The 20656-nt window shown below is 47.0% G+C and overlaps 1 protein-coding gene and 1 long non-coding RNA gene across 2 annotated transcripts in view; one reads left to right on the top strand and one right to left on the bottom strand.

Moving 5' to 3' along the window:
• LOC119435819 (condensin-2 complex subunit D3) overlaps window positions 1–16895 on the top strand; it is a 44094-nt gene extending 27199 nt beyond the window's left edge. Inside the window, exon 5 of the mRNA XM_049655262.1 lies at window positions 15569–16895. Within this exon, the coding sequence (XP_049511219.1) occupies window positions 15569–16239 (671 nt within the window). The 3' untranslated portion in view covers window positions 16240–16895. The remainder of the gene's footprint in view (window positions 1–15568) is intronic.
• A 1342-nt stretch (window positions 16896–18237) lies between these two features.
• On the bottom strand, window positions 18238–19611 carry LOC125940930 (uncharacterized). Its single transcript, XR_007464089.1, has 2 exons — window positions 19379–19611; window positions 18238–18371 (listed from the first exon to the last, which is right to left on the bottom strand). It is a non-coding gene; the product is annotated as an uncharacterized LOC125940930 (long non-coding RNA).
• Window positions 19612–20656: the final 1045 nt, after the last annotated feature.

Here is a 20656-nt window from a genome sequence, read left to right as displayed (position 1 = left end):
GTGACATTGCCGCAGAAATTCACAGCCAGCCACACTTGGGATGCTCAGGCCCTGTGTGAAGCAGATCCGTTACTTAGGAGTGGCGCCGAAGGACCTCGTTTACCGAAAGCCCCACTGTTGGCTCTTCTACATGAGGCTGCTCAGCAATGACCATAGTTGGTTTTTCAGGCTGTTCTATGACCATTGTTGGCATTTCAGGCCTCCCACTGCTGGAGAATCTCAACTGCCCAAACAACCATTCGCAGCGCTTATTTCTCTCTCGCAGATGACAATTGGCCTGAGCTCTTGTCTCTCCCCGAAAACTGATTTCGCCACACTCAAGAAGGTGGCAATTTTGTAATCACTGTGATCGGCGTGTAAGGCGACTAGGATTGCATGCGGCTTCATCTTTCCCGAGCATATCTCACCCCTAGTTTTTAAGAGCGGCTATTGACAAATTCAGGTTGATGAACGGGACCGTTAGAAAACTGCATTCGTCTTTCCGGACGGTTTTTACGAGTTTCAAGTGCTTCCTTTCAGCTTCTGCTCTGCGCCAGCTACTTTCCAAGGGATGATGGCTACTGTACTGGCCGTCCTAAAATGGCAAAGCTGTCTCGTCTAAATGGATGACGTGGTCGTTTTTTCGGGCAGTTTCGCCGAGCATCTTACGCGGCTGCGCCAAGTACTTCTAGCAATTCGATCGGCAAACCTGACACCGAAGCCGCAAAAGTGCTTCGGCTACGAAGAGCCAGTTTCTCGGCCATGTCGTGAGTGCGGAAAGCGTTCACCCTGAACCAGAGAAGACATCCCCCGTGGCCACTTTTCTAACTCCTACTAATAAGAAAAGTGTCCGACGCTTCTTGGGTCCTTGCGCCTACTATATCGGCACTATCGGCAATTTTTCAATGGTTGCCGAAACCATTACGTGTCTCACCAGGGATGATGTGCCGTGCACTGGAGTGTAGAGCATAGGCGGAAAGTTTTCATTTTTCCGGGGGGGGGGGGGGGGGGCGACCCGCTTTCTGGAACCCACCCATGTATATATATATATATATATATATATATATATATATATATATATATATATATATACCCTCTGCTAACAATTGTCTCTTTCTCACTTTATGGCGCAAGCACTTATATCGACACTCCGGGCAAATTTTCGCTATTGTCGTCACCGTGATGTTCCGTATTAAATCCAAAAGCCATATAAATAAGCGACCCATACACTGTGGGTGCGGGAAAAAGCACGTAACAGTGAGCGGAAAGGATGGTGGCTTGATGGGCATTATCTTCCCATGCGCTCAATATTCGAGTTAGTTGTATAGGTCACGTAATCAAACGCGAATGGGAAGGAGAGTACGCGTCTTCTCCTCTAGCCCTGCCGTAGCTGTGGATGACTGTGGGCGGTTGACGATTACGCGGCCCGCGTGCCATATCTAATTGTTGGTAATCATTGGTGGGTGCAATGATAAAGGGCGAGCAGGGATGACTGCTTACATGCGCGCTGTCTTCCTTGCCAGGTGGTCTTTCCGCGCCCCTAGTGTTGCAGAGTTAAAAGACAGAGGTCATTGCAGATCACTGACAGAGGCCGTCTGTAGTGGACATAACAAGAGGCAGATAATGATGAATCTAATTTTTTGTGTTGCGGTGAATCGCGCGGCAGTACGAACCGTTCGCCTCCGCTGCCGGCGTTCTTCATAATGCTTGCGTTGTGAAAGCGAGTGCTCGAGGTTATCCAGTGAGGTATTTACAGGTTTGCATGGTCCGTGCATTACACTATGTTTACTATTTTAATTTTATGTGAATGTTTACTGCAATTTATATGGCCACTATAACTAACATATAGACTCGTGTAAGGGCCGCACTTTTCTGTCGAGATTTTGACGGGCCTTTCATGGGGCCGGGCCATTCGACCTCATTTTTCCTATACGAGTATGAAATCCGCCGTAAACCTCCGTGATCGCCTCCTCTCGACATCCAGTAGCGACGCGTGAAAGTACGCTGCTCGCGACAATTGGCTGTTGAGTCCGATCAGAATCAGCGCACAGAACGCGAATTGCTTCTCGGTGGGATGTCTCTTTTTAAAATATTGGCGGTCAAGTTGAGGGTGCGGCCCTTACACGGTTGCGATCCTTAAACGGATCTACACGGTAAGAATCTTCCTTCGAGTAATTGTCTTCTACTTCGCTATCACTAATACTGCTTCGCCTTCCCGGCCAAACTGCACTTTTTTTGTTCTTTAGTACTTTCAGTCCGAGCATAAGCGCTGCTGCGCATGACATCCAGACTTCTATTTATTCTGATTTCGAGTGAATCCGGCTTGGCATCATTTAGGTTACTAAGTGAATTCTATATACAAGGTGTTTCAGCGAACACTTTCAAAAATTGTGCTGAATTGTGTATGTGCCTGTGGCAGATAACACAAGTCTAGTTCATGCGATCGTCTACTCGAAGAGGCAGACATTACTTGCACAAAAAATTTAATGCATAATCGACTAATTAACAGAATTAACCAGTTAAGTTTTTAGCTAATTACCTTATGGCCCATGTTGCAATTTACAAATTCTAGCCGAGGAGTTTTGATCCACTTGGAAATAATTCTAAGGCTGACACCGGTGTTGAGATATTATTTCTCTAACTTTGCGGAGAAATGCATTTGCGTGCCAGTCGCTTCCTTAACAAAACGTCGTTTTATGCATCGAAGCACAAAAGTATGAATATATATATATATATATATATATATATATATATATATATATATAAATTATGGTTATGATTAGCTGATTATGAGGCACGTCGTACTGGAATAATTTAAACCACCTGGGGTTCGTTAACGTGCACCTAAATCTAAGTATACGGGTGTTCTAGCATTTCGCCCCCATCGAAATTCAGCCGCCGTGGCCGTGATTTGATCCCGCGACCTCATGCTTAGCAGCCCGACACCATAGCCACTAAGCAATAGCGGCGGGTAAGCACGAAAGTAACTGGAACACCAATTAATTTCTCCGCAATGTTGGGGAATTAATGTCTCGAAACTGGTTCCATCCTGAAAATTAGTTCTTAGTACATCCGCGTTGCGAACTTCACGGCTAGAATTTGTAAATTGCAACATGGGCCATAAGTTAATATGTTAAAAACCTAATTGGTGAACTTTTGTTAGTCGATTATGCATTTCAATTTTTGTGCAAGTAATGTCCGCCTCTTTGAGTAGATCTACCAGCTCATGAACTAGAATTGTGCTATCTGCCACAGGCAACCTTTAACTATTTTTTAAAAGTGTTTGCTGAAACACCCCGCATTTATGGACTGTGCATGCAAGAGGCGACGTTTCCATCCCTAATGCGTAAATGTTGTAAATAATTTTAAGAGCTTTTTTTCTTTTTTTTTTTTTTGTCGCCAGTCATTAGCTTGCCTACTGGAAAGAGAATCAATATTGAGACGCATATCACTCACGTGCTTTTCACACGCCGTTGATAGGAGACTCTGCTGAAGGGGTCACTGAAGTCTGAAGGTTTTTTTCAGGGTCAAAAAAGCACGCACAGTAACTTGAAGTGAGGTGAACATACATCAACATATTCATTCTCTAGGTATAGGCTATCCGTTTAGTTGGCTACCTCCTTCTCTTTAAAAAATATAATAAACTTTGTCCTGTGTATATATTTAAATATATTGTGTCTGTGCATGGTTTTCAGCGGAAATTAAAAAAAAAATGTTGAAGTGAGGAAACACTGATGAGGTAGCCGCCGTTGGTGCTTCTAATGCGCTTGTCCTCCTATTGTCAGGATTTGGCGAAATAAAGCGAAAGAATAAATTAAAAGTCGTGCACTTCCACGCCAACAATGATGCAGTAAGCTTTTAGCCAGAATAAGAGAAAATGTAGAGGCACATGTAGGTAGAAACCTCAAATACGGTGGAGAACAGAACTTCGGTACTGACACTCTAGGGGCGGAGGACCCCCCCCCCCCCCCCCCCCCCCCATGAAAGCTCTGGAGGGGGCTCGAGTCCCGGAGCCCCCCCCCTCGTAGTCGGCGCCTAGAGCAAGGAACAGCTTTCACTGAGCTCCGACACCGCCTAACGACACCATCATTACTTGGACACTTCGACGAGGAGGCCGAAACTAAAGTTCGTACTGACGCCAATAACGTCGATCGGTCTTGGCGTGGTACTTTTACAACGGCATGAAGGCACTGAAAGAGCGATCGCTTACGCAAATCGCACTATAAAATGCATGCAGAGGCCAACTCAACCACCACGCAAAAAGAGTTCCTTGCTGTGGTGTGGGCGCTTGCCAAGTTTCGCCCTTACCTCTACGGCCGCCCATTCAAAGTCATGACAGATCATCACTGGTTGTGCTGGCTCGCAAACTTGCGGGAACCTTTTGAACGTCTGACACGGTGCAGTCTTCTGCAGGAATACGACGTGACCATCGTGTACAAGTCAGGCCGCATGCAAGAAGACGCTGACACACTGTCGCGCGCGCCTATCGATGCTGGTGACTAAGACATTGAGGACGACAGCGCTTTCCTTGGGGCCGTAAGCGTGACCGACTTGCCTAAATGTCACCGCGCAGACGACGCACTACGAGCCATAATCGAACCCCTAGAGGGGTACAATGGATCTATATCCCAGCACATTGCATATACCTCCCTCATGACTCCTACAGGGAGAGGCCTTCGTCCTGCAGTGGACATAAATATAGGCCGATGATGATGGTGATAGCTCTATTGTCCCTTTGTTTGCTGCAGGACGTCTTGCCCAAGAAATCTTCTGCGAACAACAAGACATTTTGGTCGTTCCAGCAGATTTCCGTGGCACCATGTTGTTCGCCTGCCACGACGAGCTTCCGTCTGGTCACTTGGGTTTCACCCGAGCCCTTGCTGAAGTGCGATAGTCCTACTACTGGCCGAAACTTGCCGCTTCGTGAATGCGCGACTTGAATGCCAGCGCCGGAAGTCACCAGCCGTGAAGCCTGCGGGAATACTGAATCCGACTGACTCACCATGCAAACTTTTCGACCAAGTCGGCATGGACCTATTGGGCCCGTTTCCATTGTCGTCTTCTGGATAGTCATCGCCACAGATTATTTAACGCGGAACGCTGAGGCAAAGGCGCTGCCTCAAGGCACAGCTTCCGAGGTTGCCCAGTTTTTCACGGAGAACATCGAACTACGTCATGGCGCTCCATCGTATATTATCACAGGCCGAGGCGTCGCATTTACAGCCTATAGCTCATTGAAAACTTCTTTGAACTCAGCTACACGACCCATCGAAAGACAAATGCCTATCACCCGCAGACTAACGGCTTGACCGAAAGACTGAATGAAACGATGAACGACAAGCTTACGCAGACGTGCAGCACAAGACCTGGGACGAGATATTGTCCTACATAACGTTTGCATACAACACCGCTACGCAAGAAACAACACGCTGCACGCCGTTTTACCTGGCTTATATTGGTGAAGTAGAAACTATGCTGGAAGCAATGTTCCCGTGTGACAACGTCGATCATCTTACCCAGGACGCCGAGCTTTTCGTGCAACGCGCAAAAGCACATCAACTCGCCCGACTGAACATAAAGAAGCAACAGTGCATCGGTGCACGACGTTACAACCTCCGCCATCGGCAAGTTGCGGTTCAACCAGGTAATCAAGTTGTGGTCTGTACCATAGGCGCCGACTACGGAGGGGCGCCGGGGCCCGAGCCCCCTCCGAAGTTTTCCAAAAGCCCCCCCCCCCCCCCCCCCCCTCCCCCCCATAAAGTGTAATACCAGAGTTCTGTTACCCACATCACTTCAGGTTTCTTTTGAGTTGCCTCTATGTTTTCTCTTAAAATTTTATTCTGACTAAAAGCTTGCTGCATCATTGTTGGCGCGGGCGTGCACGGCTTTTAATTCATACTTTAGCTTTATTTCTGCAAATCCTGACGATAGGATGACAAGCGCACTAGAAGCACCAGCGGCAGCTATACCTCATCCGTACATTTTCACTTCATTTTTTTTTTTTTTTCACTGTGAACACCATGCATAGACACAATATATTTAAACATATACGAGGTGTGTTCAAAAAGAAACCGAGCTTTTGCTATAACATCTTCATTGTTTATTGTACAACATTTTAAGCACTGTCCCCCTTAAAGTAGTCCCTTCTACTGGCAATACACTGTTCCCATCGTTTTTTCCATTTTTGGAAAGCCTCCTGGAACGCACTTTCTGGGCTGTCGCGCAGGTTTCTTGTGACATTGTTCTGAATCTCCTCTATGGTTTGGAAACGACGTCCTTTCAACGTGGCTTTAAGTTCGGGGAACAGGAAAAAGTCTGCAGGGGCTAGGATCTGGAGAATACGGTGGATGGTGCACAACGGCAGTGGGAAGTTTTGCTAGATCGCTGCGGAGAAGGAGCGACGCGTGAGCCGCCGCATTGTCACGATGCAACATCCAAGTCTGGTTTTCCCACAGTTCAGGCCTCTTATTGCGCACAGCATCCCTCAAACCTGGTAGACTTCCTTGTTTACCATCTGACCACGTTGCACAAATTTCTGATGGGCAATGCCCTTTGCAGAAAAAAACACAAAGAACGTCATCCTGAACTTTGGCCGACTCATGCGTGCTTTTTTTTGGACGAGGAGACCCTTTGCCCACCCGCTGCGACGACTGCACCTTCGTTTTAATGTCATAGCCATAAACCCACGTCTCATCGCCTGTTATGATGTTCTTAAGGAAATTTTGATTGTCATTGGCAGTGGTAAGTAGTTTCTGGCTGATTTCAACACAGGGGCGCTATAACGTAAAATGATTCCAAACTGTTTTGATTCCAAACTCCTGACATCAAATTTACGTAACCACCGACGCAAACATCGGGTGGTGACCCGCAGCGTTGTCTGAACGACCCAATCAAACACTCTCCTCGTTTAGAGGAGGTCACCTTTGTTCGCTTTCAAAACCAATAACATTGTCTAGACTCAGCGGTTTTTTCTTATCTAATTGGCTGACAAGAGGCCAGGAGCACGCTCTAGTGGAGAGGGTTTCGATGGGGCCAAGTCAGCACAGTGAAAATAGATAACCGCATGAAGAGGATAGTGCCGGCTTCTCCGATTGGTCCGCTTCGCCTTACTTAGCTTGCGGTGGCTGGTCGAAAATCGCGGTGGCGTGCAACGGAATGATGAGAATGCCGCTAAAATGGATGCTCAGCAAGAAATAGTTGGCAGAGCGATGTCGTATGCATGCCGAAAGGGCTCGATAACGTTTTACTGCCACGCAAAAAGGTTTGTCATGCGCAATTAAATACATACTCACCAGCAAGCAGGTGCTAGTAGCGAGGGCCTGAGCAATCGGCGGGCAGCCATCTTCTATTCCTTTCGGAACGGGGCAGTCGGTGGCTATCCAGAAAAAAATTCAGTTTTGTTCGGCATATTAATGCATTTTTTTCGCGTACACGTCACTTTGACGTGGTGAGTTTTCGCGGTTTTGTGAGGTCGCGTGACAGACAAGCGAAGTGGGCGTAGCCAGAAAACACTGGACCAATAACAGAGGGCTATAATGAGGAAAAGGCGTCGAATCAAGAATGATTATTTTTCTTTTGTTCGGTATAATCATGCATAATCAGTGTGTGCACGTTACATCAAATGGGGAGCTATCGCGGTTTTCGTGACGTCGCGTGACAGACAGGCGAAGTTGTGAGTGGCGAGTGGCCCGAAAATGTTTTGACCAATCGTGGAGGCTGATTGCAGAAATTGGAATCAAAGCAGTTTGGAATCATTTTACGTTATAGCGCCCCAGGGTCACCGCACGTGCGCCGGTGACGTCACGCTGTGACGTCGCCGGTGCGGTGTGACGTACCCCAGGAGAGGTGTATTAGAACGCACTTGCTACATTATAGCTACATTACTCTATATTACTCTCTATAGCTACATTAATATCTCGAAGCTGGTGGCATCCCGAGATTTCGTTCCAAGTGGATCCGCCTTGCAAACTCCACGGCTACAATTTGTAAATTGCAATATGGGCCATCAGGTAATTAGTTTAAAAGTTAACTAGTGAATCTTTGTTAATTATTTGATCATGCATTTTAAGTTCTTGTGCAAGTAATGTCCGCCTCTTCGAGTAGGCCAGCTCATGAACTAGAATTGTGCTATCTGCCACAGGGAACCTTTAAGAATTTTTGAAAGTGTTCGCTGAAACACCCTGTATATTGACCCTTTTCGCGGTGATCCCGTGGGCGCTGCCATGTTTAATCACGTGGTGACGCGTCCATTGCTTGCCTCAACTGCCTCCGTTGCCTCCTTGTTTACAATGGAAGTGTATGACGCCGGCGCGGCTTAGAAAACCTCTGTTTTCAGAGATATCTTAGACGGTGACTAGGTGGACGACACGAAGCTTTGATCACAGCTTCAGAGAACATGAAAAAGCGCTTTCGAAGCTGATTAAGCCATGTCCAAACGGCGCAAGCAGCGTATATGGTGCTTGTTCTAAAAGCGGGGCTAAATATGTATTCCAAGCTATCCAAACATTCCGCTCATGAATTCAGTCAGGCTTAGTGCGTTTTGCTCTTTGTTCTTTATTCGGCAAATATTTTGAAGCAGTGGCTTGTCAGTTTCTGACTCAGTGAAGTTCCTCGGTGCGGCCACTATCAGGATATTTTCTGCCTAATCGCTCGCGGGTGCCCTCAATTCCGATAGATTTGTTCTTGCTGCGCACAAGGCTTCAAACGTAGCTGTTTTGTACATTGTAATACCTTGTAGCAAATATATATTACAGCTAGTAGCTCGCTTACTCTTGTGGACCGTCACGAAACATTCAGCTTCGATTCGTGCGCCGTTGGTGTAGTCCGTCATTTATTGTGCGTATACAGTGCGCATATATTCCAGTGTGCGCCCATTCACTTATTCTTGATACGTCGTCCATAGAGTGGGTGTGAGTTTTCCTGCCATTTGGAACAGATGTGTATAGATAACGTGCGCGAAACTTACTATGACAGGAAGCGGCCGGCGCTACTCGCTTTGGCATTGTTTAACGAGTGGTACTCACTCTTGCCGACATTCTGGGGATGAAGCCCTTGCTTTGAAGGTTAGCGATACAAGTCTGGCGGATGAGCAAATTTCTGTATCCTCGAGGAAAGCCGTACATCAAGAAGTGCCGGTAACACGTTCGGACAGTTGCAGCAGCGGTCCGCGAACTTGGCCACACACATTCATTCTATTCCTTAACATGCCAGTCACTATTTTTGCAGCCAACTACTGCACACGTCTTCAATCCACATGATTCAACCTAGCATGATTGGAGCACAGTGTGTTAGCGAAAACTCAGTTGCATTTCCTACAGCTGATGGCACAGAAGCAAGGTAGAAGCGCCAATGGTTTCGTATGCGTGCGCGGTCGCGTGAACTACGGTCGCTGAAAAGAGATATGGCGCGCCGCCGTGAGCGCCATCTCGTTTCTCTAAAACAAACAGCTCCGCGAAAAGGGTCAAATTTTAAGAAAGCGCCGATGTCAGGTAGCATAATTCTTGTTTTTGAGCTACAGTATTATTCGAAGAGGCGGACATTACTAGCACGAGCAATTGAAACACATATTCAACTAGTTAACGAAGTTTTACTAATTAACTATTAATTAGTTACTTTACGGCACATATTGCAATTAATGAATTGTAGCCGGTGAGTTTGCAAGACGTATACACTTGAAATGAATTTCGATGAGGACACCAGTTTCGAGATGATATATCCTAAAGTATTCGACGAAATACATGGGCGTTGCGGTTACTTTTGTGCTTCAATGCATAAAATAACGTTTTGTTTAAAAAGCACGTGGAACAACAGGGCATTTTTACGGCGAGGTTGATGGCCCATACCTCCAAACTGGTGTCATTCTGGAAGTTCATTCCAAATCAATGCGCCTTGCGAACTGACCGGCTGTCACGAATTTCGGCAGACTAAAGACAGACAGGCCTGGACAAGTCGCACGTTTAAGACAAACATTTATAATTGAAAAAAGAAAAGAAAAAGAACTTCAAATTGAAAAAAAAAAAACTTCAAAGAAAAGAACACGAAACAAACAAGGTACAGCACGAGCTAATTCTACAAGTTCCCCAATGTCCTCAGATATCATGCATTGATAAGCCTCAAATATTTACATTGCATCCATCGACGTGGCCACGTCACGTCGTCGTCGCTGCTTCCGGCGACACTTCGTTGGGCGCAGCGATGGGTCGTAGACTCGACGTCGCTGTGTCCGACGTTTGGCCCACGGTTGAGCTGGTCAGGGAGTCAGGAAGGTGGGGTGACCGAGGCGCCTGGATCGCCCGGTCAACTCCGCTAGCCTGCGGATCGAGGCCGCAGGGAATCCGGGAAGCGGCGCCGTCAGCCTGTAGCTGCGGCTTCCGGTGGGACGTCCACTCAGCTCGTGGGTCGTGGCCGCGGCAGCTGAAGAACAGCTTCCACTGGGTTGCCGCCGTCTCCGCGATCCACCCGTCCTGTTCGGCCTCCAGCTCCTTCTACCCCTCGTCGTCCCAGAGCGTAGCTGGGCCGCTCTCTTCGGCTACGAGTCTTTGTCTTGTCTTGTTTCTTAAACTTTGGCTCATACCCACTAGGGGGGATTGGCCAAGAGGCAGGCGGTTTCAACTTCGCATCGTTGGCCACGTATCTCCGCGTGCACTTTTGCACTTCTTTCATATATTGTATTGTTTTTATTTGGACGCTCTCATTTTCTAACTTCTTTTTTCTTTATTTTTCCGCCGACTCTTCGTGCTTTCTTGTCTTCTGCTTTTATTCTTCTATCTTTATTGGCTCATGACACCGGCTGCAGTTCGTAAATTGCAATATGTGTCATAATGTAATTAATTAGTGAATTTTTGTTAATGAGTTGAAAATGTGTTTCGAGTTCTCATGCAAATAATGTCCGCCTCTGAATAATCCAGCGCAAGGAATAGAATTTTGTTATCTGCAACAGGCAATTTTTAAAAAATTCCGTAAAACTTAAAAATGATTGCCCTGCATGGGTGGGTTTCGAAGAGCTGGTCAGGCGCCAGCCCCTCCCCTCCCGTCCCCCGGAAAAATGAGGACCTTCCACCTATAGCCAAGTGTTGCGGCGACTTAGTGATGAACTATGATGTTCTTCCTGACGGAAGCCAGCCGCCCCGACATCGACAACCGCAATTCGAGATTTTGCACGTTGTACGATTTAAACCGTACTACGCTTTCTAACAACCGATGATTTGGGCAACTTAGGCCAGCTTTTTTTCCTTTCTTTCGTTTTTTTTTTTTTTTTTCGTCCAGCAGTGCCTTGTCGCGTACTGACGTGTGTGCATCTGTCTAGGTGCGTGTTCTTCTTTCACCCTTTGTGTCCGGCCTTTTCAGCATCGAGTCGATGTTTCTGGTTTTTTTTTCTCTTTCATTTTTTGGCGGAGGGAATATTGCCACATGGTGTGGCATAGCAGTGATTTTAGAAGAGGAGAACGAAGTTACTTGGGACCGCACGTAGACGGCAAGCGCTACGTCTTTGTCTTGGGCTGCCAAGTTTTGCGGCTAACGATGTGCTTTTTCTGGAGGCTGGACTTCTTCCGTTTGAGTCCAGGTTTAAGCAGCTTACCTGACCTGACTTTTCTGAAGCTTTACGATGCATCCCTCTCCCGTTTGCAATCCGTTTTCATTTGTCAGAACACGTTGGTGGCGTTATCGCCAACCACAAGTTATTTTTATTCAGACGCTGTTAACAAAACTTTATGCTCGTCTACCGTGCCTTATTTCTGCAAAAACAAGTTCGTTAAAGGTCAAACTGATTTTAGATGATATTTTTCCAAAACACACAAAACTTCTTCCAGCGCGCATACTTGAAGCTCTCCTTCAAGATCATCTTAGTCAATTTCCGTCTCACTTGGTTATTTCTACGGACGCTACACAAAGTAAACTTTGTGTAGCGATAAGGCCGGAGTGGGCATCTTTTCAAATCAGCTTAACTGGTCTTTTGTTCCCCGTCTCGCTGATTACACCCCAATATTTCTTGCAGAATTTCAGGCAAAATCTAAAGTAATAATTTTCACCGTTGCGCTTTCAGTTTGTGCACATCTAACTAATAATAATCGTAATCGGTCACACCTGATGAGTATATTTTCGGCTCTTGCCCCGGAGAATTTGTCTGAAGTTCGCTTTGTCTGGGTCCCCGGTCATCGTGGAATCTTTTGTTGCGATAGCTACATTACGCCAGGTTTTCGCCTCTTCGCCGTCGCCGCACTTTGAGCCGTGGCCGCACTATGACGTCACACCACGGCCCTCGATTCTCCAGCAACTCGGCTTGTCACGGTCGCCGCGCGGCCACCGCTCCTGCCGCTGGTAGCCGCTGGTAATCACTGACTGCGGAATCACGCCTAGACTGAACTATCCTGGAGCTGACGTGTGCCCTCGATGCGTGCATCCCCCTCCGCCGCCGTGGCGCAGTGTGTACAGGTCGAGGACACCGCTGCTGGGCGCTTCACGAAACGCGGCGCTCTGGGTGCTGCGGCAGCCGCAAAACGAGCACCAATGTGACGTCACACAAGAATCATAATGCGGGCCTCGAACAGTGACGCGCACGCCGTTCTTAGAGGCCGGTCAAGGGGGCGTTTTTGTTAAGCGACTCGACTCGTCGCAATGCGGTTCGCGGATATGCGTGCCTCTATGACGCGATTTTAAAGACGGAGCTGCCAACCCGCTGGCACATGCGGGAAAGCAGTTCCCCTGCCGTGTCCCTGTACCGCCATATAGGCGCACCCAAAACTTTCTCGTCCGCTTTCTGGCACGTCGACACACAAATCACAGTCACCAGTCTGGTAGGGTTCCTCGATGCGTGCATCCCCCTCCGCCGCCGTGGCGCATCGAGGAACCCTGCTGGGCGCTCGCCGCGCTCTCTGTGTGACGTCACACCACGGGCCTCGATTCTCCGGCGACTCGACTCGTCGCGGTCGCCGCGCGGCCACCGTTCCTGCCGTTGGTTGACCACAACGTCTCTCCTTTCTTAGTCTAGTGGGAAACCACTAAGTTTAATACATGTCTAACTACAAGCGAAGCCTAAACGCAGCCGGGGGCTATCGCTACTCGACTAGGTTTAACCAGAGCTAAACCACAGCCAATTTTTTAAATGAATCAGCTGACTCGCTCGCATCGTCGTCACTAAATGGTCCAGTCTTGAATATTCTTCCTGATTTCGCTTTTATAACAGGAGCTAGATTTAAACGCCTTTTATTTCTAAATTGTAATGAATCATCCCTACTTTCCGCAGATGATTTTCGACATCTAAAGTTCCGGTGGAACACGAACAAATTCCTTTCACGACAATGCGAAGTGACCTTATCAAGCTTCCGTTGTAGAGTTCCCCGCCTAAATTTTTAGCTTCATAGATCTATTTTATCCATTACTAACCTCTGCTCTTTTTGTAATGTACCAGAAACTATGGACCATTTCTTTCTTTCTTGCCGCCACTTCTCCATCCGCAGAATTTACCTCATATTTCGAACTAGTAAGCTGGGGTTAGCGCTTACTACACCAAACATTTTATCCTTTGGTGCCTGTCAATTACGCACAAGCCATGGGTCGATAATTATTGCTCTACATGAGTTCATTAAGGCGTCGGGAAGGTTTCGCTGCTAGGATTTACTACAGCGAAGCTGTATGTGGCTAGACGATTCGTCCGTCTGCCGTCTGTACGCTGAAAACTATCATCATCAGCAATGGCTCGAGCGTCGTCGTCGTCTTCCGCAGCTGGCTCGTTGGCGCCCCTCGGCGCAACCGTGTGAACGCGCTCGTGACACTGCTCCTGCGTTAGTCGTCGTCTTCTTCCACAGCGGTGTTGCTGCTCATAATTCCAGCGTAGAATTTCACTTCTCTTCTGTTGTCGTAATGGGGAGGCCGCGTTTACGGGGGTATGAACCATTGCTTAAGGGGGTACGAGCCATTCATTGTCTTACGTGACGGACAGATTTAATTTTGAGGCAACTTAATTCTGAAGAATCGCAAGCGGCAATGGGCGGGCGAATGCTGCTAACCCCACCTCTGAGCAAACGCGAGACATCGAACGCAAGCGACAACGGCGGACTGCGGGCATAACGTCAGTGACATCGTTCTCTCCGTCGCAGCCGAACAGTGTAACCTCATTAAGAAACACAAAGACGTAACCAATCATTGAGAAATACTTTACTGAACCGTCGGGATTAACCCAGTGATAAAAGCCGGGGAGCACGTTTCAGTTTCGCTGGCTAACCATCTGTACGCAGAGCTTGGGCATTGATTTATTTATATATTGTTTCTCCCTAAATTTATGGATAAGCCCTATCAAATGTTCTGTTATGATTTAGTTGCCTAATGCTTCGTTTTCAATGTTTAACTTTACGCTTTTTGGTATTTTCTTTGGCGCACTTTTCAATCAACGGCCAATCCCCCCTGTGGGTACGAGCGATGGTTTGAGGCAACAACAGCAACAACAAAAACGCGTACGCTTTGTTCAGTGCTCACGTCTGAGGACTCAACGTGTACTTATACAGAGTACGTCACATTTTTACCACAACAAACTGGATGAGTTCTTGAGACGGGGAAGGTGAGGGTTAGGTGATCCTACATTAGGGTAGGGTTTTATATGGACAATCCCTCCTTCCCCTCAATCGTTCGCTGAGCACTTGCATTCTTCTCACCGTTGCCCTGAAGGCTGCCTTGAACGAAGTGCATGGGGAAAGTGGCATGGAGTACATGCATTATAGCACCAGCAGGGCGGATGCGCATGTGCTCTCAACGTGGCGAGATCTGTCGGTCGACACAGAATACTCCATTTCAAGAGCTTTGCTTTAGAACGACCACAGAGAACCCTGCTAGCTTCAGTTGCCTAAGATGTTTCCTATACGGCATTAGTGGCAGACCAAGCGGTGTAGTGCGTTTTTATTCAGCGTCTCACATAGCTGGCTTCACCAGCTACCATTTTTATTGCACATTTGAACGTAGCCTCGCATTGCTGACTTACTGCATACTATATGCACGTAGCGCACGATAACTGCACATTGCTAACTATAACTGTACATTGGCAAGCATCAGTGGTATCCATGTTTTGTCTTTACCAAGACAGCCGCGTTGATATGCATGTTCTTATAATTCTTTTAAACACCACGGGAAAAATGGGCATGCATGGCACATGTTATTTCTAGTACAGTAACGATTAAATGGGGCATATAGAGCATATACGTGTCACAAATATGGCAGTATAACTATGGTTAGCTGCGAAGGCTGGCTATCGTGCTTGAAAGCACAGTTTAGAGTTGCTTGTCATGAAGTGATGAACAGGCACTTTGATCAGCCAGTGCAGCAAATGCATGCGCTGCTTACCGGTGTGCTGCATTGTACTTAGCTCTCGACTATTTGCATTTGTGAATTGTCAAAATCTGTAGAAAGAAAGTAGTGCATAACCATGTCTCTTACTGTAAAGCTTTACCAAAGCAACCTAATGTCAAATGACCTTCATACTAAAGCGGGGCAGACTGTTGCAGCATCTCTTCTAACCGGCAGGTCTTGGTGAAAGTGGTGTTATGCATGACGTTCTTGCAGTGTCTTCTGGAAGCTTACTTTTTTTCTCTTTTTAATACAGTACACGCCGCCTCAACTAGAGCTGCAGAAAAGGGCGTTAAGAAGATTTCAGAGGAACCAGCTGCTGACCAGTCTACTTCCAAGCACACACCCAGCAACGCATGGTTAATTAATCAGGCTAGCTCATCGGCTAGCCTCGAGTCTGCATCCAGCAAAGGTGGCTCCAGAGCCTCGCCTTCTGGACGACCAATGGACTCTTCACGAAACCCTGCAGCGCCTGCAGCCAGCAAGTCTGCTTCCGAAGTGATGCCACGAAGCCGTTCAAACAGCTGCACCAACTCAACAGCCCGAAAGGAACTCGTGATGGACGTCACTGACAGTCAAGTACAGGAACAGGCGAATGATGTTTCAATGGAAGAGGCTGCTCCGGATTCCCCGCAGACGTGGTGTTTCAGCTTATCTGACCTCAGCGACGACATCAGCGCACTGTCCATTGAAGATACCACAGACGAAGCTAAAAAAATAACAAAAAGGAAAAGCCGCATTCGCATGCCTCCTTTGGGAGTTCCCATTCCAGGGAGGCCCCAGTCGCAGAAGTTACCAATCAAACTTGGCGAAACTGACTTGGTACAAAGCTCGCCACTACAAAACCTTGCGACTTCACTCGCCAATACACCGGCACATTCCGAGACAGATGCTGGTGAGTTAAAAAAGCCAGCAGAGACTGGTTAAACCAACCAAATTTCTTTATCGGCTGCAGACAAGCCCAAGCAGTACTCAGACTAGTACGTCTGTGCTCGGCGACCAAAGATAAAGGATCTGCAAGTCGTCCTGAGCAGTTATTTATTGTACTTTTAAGTTGTTGTACAGTTATTGTACTTTTAACACTTTATTCAATGTTTCAGCATGTAAACGTTTTTATGCATATTCATTTTCAACGAATATTAAAACATGACTGATGTTCGGCAATCCCAAGCAGAACTCAGACTAGTACGTCTGTGCTCGGCGACCGAAGACAAAGGCTCTGCAAGTTGTCCTGAACAGTTATTTATTGTACTTTTAAGTTATTGTACAGTTATTGTACTTTTAACATTTTATTCAATCTTTCAGAATGTAATCGTTTTTATGCATGTTTATTTTCAACGAATAATAAAACATGACTGATGTTCGGCAATGTTCCTAGTGTGTTGGCGTCTTGAATCCAGCCTTCTTTTTCTTCCCTTCTCCACCAAGTTTGTGTGGTTGAAGTAACAAGCGATGAGGCCTATGATAATGTTCAGAGGTGCAAGGTTGATATCTTCTTTCAAGGTCTGAAATGACAGTGAAGTCATCAATTCAGTGTGTGCACGAACGTCTTTGTTGATGAAGCCATGTTGGGCCATCAGTTTGTTTTTGTCACTGTCAGTGCCTTGTTGGATCAAATTGGAGCGAACTTTGCACACTTACCACTGCCTACAAATTTATTACTTGTTCAACGTTTTGTGACATAGCAAGTGCCTGTCATTTAATCTAATCACAGCTACTCTTCAACAGGGCTTTTTTCAGTCAGTAAAGAGCCATTAGTTACAACAATGTAAGCAAGATATTTTTAAGTCATTTGGCACTCGTTATCGGTTCATCTCTGGTCTAAATACAGCGCAGTCGAACCTCGATAGAACGAGTTATTCAATATAACTTTAAATTGTAATGTTTCCCACGATATTATCCCATGAAGCCACGATATTATGAGGCACACCGTTGTACGAGACTCGGGATTAATTTTTTGAACCTGGGGTTCTTTAACGTGTATCCAATGCACGGCATAAGGTCATTCTTTTTGTAGAGCACAATATTCAGTGGTTTTTGTTATTTTCCTAAATGTCTTATATTTGTGCTACACCCTTGGGCCACTGGGTATATGTCGCCGGATACTCCAGCCAGCACGCAAGTTTGACCGACAAACTGCTCTCAGTGAGAGCACCTCTGCTCTATTTAACCAAACAATAAATCACAACAAACAGCTGTACATATAGTCAGCCAGTGGCGTAGGGGGGGGGGGGGGGGGGGGGGATTCAACCCCTCCACATTTCCCCGCCCTTTGTTTTCGTCGCTTCGCGCTGACATAATTCATGCAATCGGTGCTACTATCACAATTTCATTCCTGGGCGCTTCCGTTTGGTTGGTAATTTACAGCGAATCGTGTCTGCATATGGAAAAAACTGTCACGGGTGTTTGTCAAGGCTTTGTGGCGCTCATTATCGCATTATGTCGAGCGGTATGTTCATTCTTTGACCCACGTACCGTCATCAAAAGCGATCATTTTACGCAACTTCGCGTGTCATCTGCGACCTTCGGTAAATTCCTCGTTGCCGTTCCGTAATTCTCCGCACACGGGCGCGGTAGCGCTGAGTCACAGGTTGGTGCCTAGGCGTGAGGATATTTCCATAGAGAAAGAAATTCAATAAGAGGGGACACTCCCATAGAGCCCAGCGGCCAAATTGACTGCAGCGTGCCAAGCGGTCGGTGTCGATCACTTACATCACTTCCGGTTTCGGTTTTGGGCGCGCGTATTTTGAACGCAAGCTAGCACGCCAGCTGCGCACCCCCCCCCCCCCCCCCCCTCCGCTTCCTTTTTTTTTTTTGGTCTTCGTGCAGAATCGGTTTATTATTTAGTAAAAATGATTGCGAACGATCTCGTACAGTCCCATCGAATCTGTGCCACGTGCAATTTCACAAAGTAGACGCAAGACCTTTTGTGCAATGAGGAAATATTTATTTTGCTCTATATAAAAGCTCGTTCCGCGCTTTTTGTGCGTTCATCCAACGTTGTGACACCAGCAGGTAAGGCAGTAGTTCCTGTATGAAGCTCCGCCGGACGGCACCAGCTGAAAAAAAAGTAAATCACAAGCATGTTACATTTGCAAGCACGTAACAGCATGTTACCAGCATGAGTCATATTGGTATTTAGACATAGGAATACTGCGAGGGGAAACGTGCGAAAGCGGTGAATGGGCGGCATTACAAACAAAAGCAATTCGCTTTTACATACATGGCGTAGAAAATACCCCACTCATCCCAAACATATATGAAAACATCTGATTTCCAAGCGTTCCCCAATTTCCGGGCATTATTTCCTGCACTTAGGCAGCACAAATACACGAGCGACTTCGCGTTTCCAAAACTTGGCCTCGGGCGACGCGACGGTACGCGACATACACAGAGACGGACGCAACAGGCACTCAAGATAAATGCGTGGGTGCAATGCCTTTTTTCAGACCTTTAGAAGACGTAATTTTCGAATTACAAGTTTCTGATATGTTCGTCGTTCGCGCGTTCTGCCGGCGCCAGCAGCACACCCCATGTTATCATTCTTGGCAATCGCCCATCGCGTTTTCAACAGGCGTGAGTACCGAAAGAAGGTATATGTTGTTGCGGAGCCACAAAAAACGTCACAGACTTGTCCCTCTAAGATTCATTACACGCCAAACTTTATCACCACGGCCGAGCTGCTTATCGCTAACTGCGTCACAGCGCGCTGTGCGGCCAGCGTGCCTCAAAAGTACCCCAGAAAGTAACGAAATTACTTTTTCAGTAATGTCTGGCGTCAGAGAAAGCGGCACAAACTTCTAGCAAGATGCACTAGACTACACATGCACCACGGCTGAGTTCTCGCTAACTGCGACACGGCGCCCTGTGCGGCCAGCGTGGCTCAAAAACCGAAATAAGTTACAATAGTCCTATAGGAAGCGTCGGAAACATGTCTCAGCACGATTCATTAACTCAAATTAACTGCGCCAGGATGGCCGAGCTGTTTTTCGCCAACTGCGTCTTAAGTCTCGGTCCCGTGCCGTAAGCCTAATTGCGTCGTAGACTGTGAAACAAGATTTCTCACCTTGCCGTAGTCCAATAGTGCAGTGGTGTCTTGTCCCAGTGCAGAAGGAACGCAAGAATACGCCGAGAGCCCAATAAACCAGGTTACAGTTAAAAAAGAAAAAAAAAAAAAAAAAGGAGACAGACGGGTCACCGCGCACGAGCGCACAAACGCGCGCGCAGCCATCCTCGCTGGCTTCGGGGGAGTGTCTGGCGGATGACGCACGTATCTGGCGCGTCATTGACCTGTGGCTAGGTAAGGCAAGGAAAATAAGTCGCAAAGCTTAAGTTCATTTATACGCAAAACGTTTTAGTTTTCGCGGCAAGTAATTAAAAAATAAATCAATGCCTGGTAACTTAAGTTCACTTTCTTTTTTTTTCGATGCTCGCGGCAGCTAACGTTCGGTGTCAAAAGTATAGCGTGACGTATAATGACGTGTTTCCTGTTGCCAGTTTTTGCCGAGTGTCCCCTCTTGTTGAATTTCTTTCTCTATGATATTTCTTTAATAGTTTTCTAGCGCAAAGACGCAGCGAACGAGCTATTGCTATGGGAGTAGGTATAGCCTGGCCACACGTGCATTTTCACGCGTATAGCCGTCCTTGACTTGTGAAACGCACTTCGCCCCGACGAGGACGACGCCATCTATACGCTTAACGGAAATGAACAATTAATGATGTTTTCTCCGATCGCAGGGGTCGTCTCAATGATGCGTTTTCGAAGACTGGTCCATTCAGTGGCGCGATGAGAGACCATTGCTCCAAACGCCCACTGTACCTGTCGTACTTACTGTATTTTACTGAGCTTACTTTACTTTTTACTTAATTTCTTCACAAGCACACGCACACGCGAGTTGGGGGGGGGGGGGGTTCCCATGTCTTTGATATACATGTATAGAGTGTGCTTAAACTACCGACATTTATTATCGATCACGGGACCTAGAGGAAAGCAGAAGCTTGCCCCCTCCCCCGGTCGGGCCGGTGACCCCCCCCCCCCCCCCCCCCCCCCGAAAAAAATTTCTGGCTACGCCCCTGTAGTCGGCTGAAAGGTATCTCTAAAGCACACATACCTCCTAATGGAATAGCGCATGCTATTCGACGGCTTCATTGATTTTCTTATATTTCGGTTACCCCATTATTGGTTCATTGTGTGTGTGCCACTGGGTATGTTCCCATTCTTGGTCAATCCTCCAAGATGGATATGTGCCCTTGTGACACAAAGATGATACAAATGGTGCTTTTGGGTGTTTAGATACGTGTAGTACTTCTATGTACATAAACCTCGTCATCACCGTTATTCCTT

This window comes from Dermacentor silvarum, chromosome 1, assembly GCF_013339745.2.
Source record: "Dermacentor silvarum isolate Dsil-2018 chromosome 1, BIME_Dsil_1.4, whole genome shotgun sequence".
Lineage (NCBI taxonomy): Eukaryota > Metazoa > Arthropoda > Arachnida > Ixodida > Ixodidae > Dermacentor > Dermacentor silvarum.
Note: the sequence above shows the minus strand (reverse complement) of the source record. Positions and strands in the feature narration are given on the sequence as shown.